General features: G+C 42.6%; 1 protein-coding gene across 1 annotated transcript; it reads right to left on the bottom strand.

Annotated features, from left to right (window-relative positions):
* Positions 1 to 2,150: 2,150 nt before the first annotated feature.
* Positions 2,151 to 2,942, bottom strand: LOC127238066 (proline-rich protein 23A3). Its single transcript, XM_051206528.1, has one exon. The coding sequence runs from the start codon at positions 2,940 to 2,942 to the stop codon at positions 2,151 to 2,153; it is 792 nt and encodes a 263-aa protein (XP_051062485.1).
* Between the last annotated feature and the right edge of the window lie 3,274 nt (positions 2,943 to 6,216).

Below are 6,216 nucleotides of genomic sequence, written 5' to 3' on the forward strand. Positions count from 1 at the left end.
CACAGAGATATATATATATATAGTGTGTGTGATGACATTATATATATATATATATATATATATACATATATATGTGTGTGTATATACATATATAATCTAATATTTAATTAAATAATAATAATTTAATATTAATTAGGAGCAATGTGAATAAAAACCAAACAGCAAACACATGAACAAATATACAGTCAAGCCAGACTTGGTGGCAAATGCCCTTAATCCAAGCAGAGGGAGGAAGATCCATGTGGGTTTCAGGCGTGCCTGATCTACCTATATGTATAGTTCAGGACTATGTGGAGAGACACTGTCTCAACAAACTCAACCAACCAACCAACCAACCAAACACTCTAACCTCCTAAGCAAAAACATCCCAGGGTATAATTACAATCGCAGGGAAATCCTATGGAAGAGCAGAGATGCACAGAACCTTATTTAGTTGTTATAAGTTCTGTCAGGGACAAGCCACCACATGGACTGATGAAAAAGACAGCATAGAATATCATGCACAAAGCAAAAAAAATTTTTTTTGAGACAGGGTTTTTCTGTATTGCTTTGGCGCCTGTCCTGGAACTAGCTCTGTAGACCAGGCTGGCCTCCAACTCACAGAGATCCACCTGCCTCTGCCTCCGAAGTGTTAAACTGTTAATATTTGAGACCTTAAGACAACTCTTAAATCATTTATTCTTCTAACCATCTCTGCTCAAGTCTCTAAAAGAACATCTGAGTTTTGCAAAGTTCTTTAGCCCCAACCCTACTGTCATTTTTTTTTTTTTTTTTTTTTTTTTTTTTTACTGTGTTGCTGTGTGTATGCCAAAGACTCAGGGTTCAACATAGCTCATACACGAAGATACTCTAATATTCAAGTTTTTAAAATATAATTTAATCAATAACTAAATCCAACATTTTTATAAAGTCTTTGTACTTGTCCAAAATCAAAACAAAAACACAACATTTCTTTTAATGATCAGAAACATCGTAAAGTAACATCTTCAACAGGACAAAGGCTTTTTACAGAAAAGATACTATTCTATAAAACTTAATTAAGTTCATTAAAAATGATAGGAATATCCCTACTAAATATACTTCAATTGAACTTAAATATCCAATAGAAATTGTTAAGGAAAAATAAGATATATTGATGTGTCAAAGGCCCCAACTTTCTCATTAGAGATATTGTTTTTATCAACCATACTAAAGAAATTAATAAATTTTGAATCACTATAAGACTTATATCTATACACTAGTAACAAGGAACAACATAAATTTAGGACCTTCTAATTATTCTAGCAATATAGTCTTATAACTAATTATTGTAACATTAGGTGACCTCGAGAACAGGAGAACTATATTAAAAATACACAAAATAATATCAAGAGACTTGGCTCTCATGCATGGAAAGAAAAAGAAAAACCAACACTTACCAAAGTTAAATGAAAACAAACAAACAACACCCCCATCAAACAAAAGCCCCATCAATATAAACTACTTCTTAATTATTAAAAAAAGAACGTGACCATTGCTTTCCTTGCTAAGTTTGTTTCACAAGGAACAGCATCTGTGAGGTGCAACCATTTGCTATCCTCCCAAGCAAGGAATAGTTTCCATAAGGAAAGGGCCCATGGCAAAAAACAAAATACAACAAAAGATAAACAAAAAAACCCTCAACCCCCCAAAACAAACAAACAAACAAAAACCAAAACCAAAACAAAACAACCTACAAAACCAGCATAGAGTAGGAGAGATTAGTGCTAAAGCTCATAAAATAAAAAAATTTCACTACTAATTACTAGTTAATTCAAGTAATTAAGGTGGGGGGGCAACAGAATGGTAGGGTGGAGTTTTAAGGAAACATGCTGGAGTAAAACTGGAAATTGGGGCAAAACCAGGATTGCAAGGATGAAACCACCCAAGGGTGACTTCTATATGGAAAATGGCATAAGCAGTCAAGTTCAAGACCAAACAGTAGGCGACTTTAAAAACAGCATGTGATCTGGAGGCAATGATCTGTCTTTCAGACTTTGTAGTCAACCACCTATCCAATATTCTGCATTCTACCCATTTCAAAATCAAGAGTGCCTTTCTAACCTTGTAGGCTGTTAAAAGGCACACAAAGGACTTTGACTTGAGGGGCATCAGGATTTGTGCGGGGTAGTTCATTCATAGAACAGTCGCCTCCTGGCCTTGCACGGGGCCCGTGGAGAGCGGGGAGGGCCCTGCTCTTGGGGACTTGGAGGAGGTGATGGAGGCAGAGGCTGCAGTGGTGAGGTGGGGAAAGGTCCCAGTAGGTAGCTGTCCAAGTCCCAGATGGACCTTGGAGAAGATCGCTCTGCATTAGGGGAGGGCACCTGAAGCTGTGGTTCCAGGATGAAGTTCTGAGGCCAAGGGCTGGGTATCCTGATGATGGAGGAAAGGAGTTCAGAGTCCTGATCAGCTGGAGCATCTGTCCAGGGTGATAGGAAGCCAGAGTCCTCATCCTCATCACAGGCATCGTCTAGATAGGAATTGTCTAGGATGTACTCACAGATGGGTCCCTGCTGGGGGATGACGAGGTGGTCCTGGGGCACGTGCAGGAGAGCAGCTTCCTGTGGGCTGGTGGACGAAAACCCAGGCTGTCCGAGATGGGCGGAAGGCTGGAGGCCCTCGGGGACCAGGATGAAGGTGTGTCCCGGGAGCGACACTTGCATTACCGAGGTGGGCTCGGGCTCCAGCAGCAGGTCGACGCCATCCAGCTGAAGTTGCATGGCACAGCCAGCGGCCAGGACCACGACGGAGGTGAGCGCTTCGCTGGCGGCCCCGGTGGGCGCTTCCAGGTCGATAGACTCCGGGGGCTCATGGCGGGCAGGCTCGTGGAGGCGGCGGCGCTTGGCAGAGCTGGGTCCTTGTGGCTGAGGTGCCCAGCAGGGCGCGGGGTCAGCGCTGGGGCTGCGAGGTGGCATGTGCAGCATGGTGACGAAGCTGAGAGGCTGGCGAGGCTCGTGGTGCAGCGCGAACAGGGCGAGGGCGCGGGCGGGCTCTGGAGTCTTGTATTTTCCTCAAGTCCGGCCGGATACACCCTGGACGTCAATTATATTTCAAGAGATGCGCGGGAACCCAGGTCGAATCGGGAAATGTCACGCTAGGCTCCGCCCCTTCCAGGCTCCGCCCAGTAGTGTGGAGCTGACCAATGGCCATGGCTGTAGTTTGTAGGTCCGTGTGGAAATGCGTTTGCACTCCAGGGGCAGCCATTTGGTTTGTAGGCTCTTCACTTCGCTTTGGATTGTGGGCGTTGTATGCTTTGGTCAAGTTATAGCAGTAAGCCATCACTGCTCAAGTCTCGCGAGTGGAATGTTATGTCAGGACTTGATGTGTAAGCCAGGTTTTCAGCATTGATCTCAACACAGAAGGACCCTCTTCTACTCTTGACCTGTAATGTCGGTGGTTTTGCGTGTATCCTTGAGCCTCTGTCCGATTTTTAAAATACCACTCAATCACCCTCCAGGGATGATGAAAGAAAATGTAAAATTAACATGATCTGTGATTAAAGTTGGTGTCTTTATTGTGCAAGGCAGTTTTGCAAGCATTATGCTGTCAGCTGAAACAGGAGCTTACTTAATTGGATCTAAATCACAACTCTGAGGTATACCGTATATCTGTTTTCAGTCCAGTATATTTAGCTGTTGAAAAGTGATGCTAAAGAGTTAACTTTTCTAAGATCCAGGATCTAGCTGAACTAGATCCTGCATTTCAAGCCTTGGAAGTTGATTCGGCTCCAGCGCATTGATATAAGCTGCAGCTTCAAGGACTGTTTGGTGTAACAAGATGGCGGAATCATAACACGGTAAAATACAAAACACGGTGTGTTTTAAAACGCCAACTGACGACAACAAAATAGTTCCTTTCATGCCTGTCTTTTAGCCATGTGACTCATCAGTCTGGAGGTAATTATTATAATAGAGTATCTTGTTCACTTAAAATAAAATTATGCACATATTATTTATACTCCCTTACATTTTTATTTTTATTTAAATTAAAAAGAATCTTATTTTACATACCAATCCCAGTTTCCTCTCTCTCCAGTCCTATTCCCCCCACAAACCTCCCATCCCTATCCACTCCCCAGGGAAGGTGAGGCCTCCCGTGGGGAATCCCCAAAGTCTGTCACATTTTTTGGGGCGGGATCTAGATCCCCCCCCCCCCCCCCCCCCCCGTGTATCTAGGCCGAGAGAGTATACCTCCATAGGGAATGGGCAAAGCCCATTCGTACACCAGGGATAAATACTGGTGTGGAACCAGAGGCCCCATAGACAGCCCAGGCTCCCAACTGACAGTACCAAGATTCCAAGAAACAGAATGTCCCTGAATAGGGCCTTAAGCGTCATGCTGTAAGGACAGATGGATTAGCACAGTCAGGCAGCTCTTAGTGAGTGTTTCAGGGCTGAGTGGGTGGGCACCTAAATCGGTTGTTTTTTGGTCTCACCAGCTTATCTTGATGGAAAATCTAGATTGTGATCTTCTGACTGGGACAGAAATGAGTTAGCAGGGGTCTTGGTTTCCCCTCCTGTACCATCTCCTAATTGAATAATACTGGGCAAGTCATTTCACCATTTCACCTCCTCTAGGACTCCATTTCCTCCCATGTAAACTCGGGAAATGTGATCCTGTGGTACAGATTGCTTGCTGGGTAGTGTGTGTCACGTTTCTAGAATGTAGCAATATTAGATATTAGCTATTTGTTGCAAGATTTATAATGGGCTCTCTCACCTGTACTTGCCAGCATTGTTCCTCCACGTTGTACACCAAGCACTTAGGGGACAGTAAGAAGATCATTGCATCCTAAAGGGGTGTTTGAGCCATTAGGAAACAGGCTTGTAGGTGTTTCCTGGTGCAGTATCTACATGGTTATGTGTGGCTTTCAATCAGATATTCTTCATCTTAACCTGATTTTATTCTCCTCTTTAAAGTGCCCAAAGAAGCTGGACACATAGTGGCAAGGCCTTTAATCTCTCACTTGGGAGGCAGAGGCAGGTGGATTTCTGAGTTCAAGGCTAACTGGGGGTACATAGTGAGATTCTGGTTTAAAAAAATTACCCAAGATTAGGTGGATTTTTAGGTGTGCTCATTGGTATCAGTCAATATGATACATCAAATTAGTGCAACCTATTTATAGTTCTGTGTGGACTAATTTGGCAAAAATGATAGGTAATTAGGTGTGCACAGATGGTCCCAGTTGAGAGAAGGAAGCCAGGGGACTTGAACATAGGACATGGATACAATGAGGATATGGATAAACAGGACTCAAGCCACCGATTTGGGACTTAGTTGGTGTTCTTGACATTGAATATGTCTTTATTCCTAATTTTAGTTTTGTTTTTGAGACAATCTCATGTAGTCAGGCTGGCCTTGAGCTCTTATGTAGTAGAAACTGACCTGAATACCTGGTTTTTGCTTCTATCTCCCAAGTGCTTGGATTATAGACATATGCCAGCACACCTGGCAGTTTTGACCATATACTCACCCACCTTAATACAGAATTAAATGGCTTTAAAATTACTATTTATTTTTATTCACATGAGTAACAATTGCACTTCAAAAATAAGCCAGATTGAAAGGTTGTAGCCTCTGGTTAGCTTCCACCTAACTTATGAGATAGAGTTGGGGCTGTGAACTCCTTCTCTGTGTGGTTACAATAGTTTTCTCTCCGGAATGGTGATGTTTTGTGAGCATTTTTATGCCATGTCAGGATTCAGTGCCATTATGTATTGTTACTGTCAAAGTACATGACCTCTCCCATTTTATTTCAGAGGCCATTTCAGCATGCAGAGTTGACATCTAGATTTCGAGTGTTTTGTATAAAAAAAAAGGCAACTTCAAAAATCACTTGTATATTAACTTCTTTGCCTCTTTGGTCTCGAATTCACAGAGATCCCCCTGCCTCTGCCTCCTGAGTGCTGGGATTAAAGGCGTGGACCACCACTGCCCTGTTGCTGATGCTGTTTAAGGATTAGCTATGATGATGGCCTAAGTGATCACAAGATCATTAATCCTGTTCTATCTTAAGGATTCCAAAATGACATTCAAGTAGTGATTTGCCTGGATGAGAGGAAATGGCATTTTTTTTTTTTTAAACCAAGTCCTTAGGTGAAGTCAGGCTTCAGAGTTTTGCTGTTACCATCAAACCCAATGACTTCTGCTTTTGTCTTCAGCTGTCTTACAAAGACTCTTGTTTCTAGTTGTTTTCAG

The sequence above is a fragment of the Phodopus roborovskii genome, unplaced genomic scaffold, assembly GCF_943737965.1.
Source record: "Phodopus roborovskii unplaced genomic scaffold, PHOROB, whole genome shotgun sequence".
NCBI classification, from domain to species: domain Eukaryota; kingdom Metazoa; phylum Chordata; class Mammalia; order Rodentia; family Cricetidae; genus Phodopus; species Phodopus roborovskii.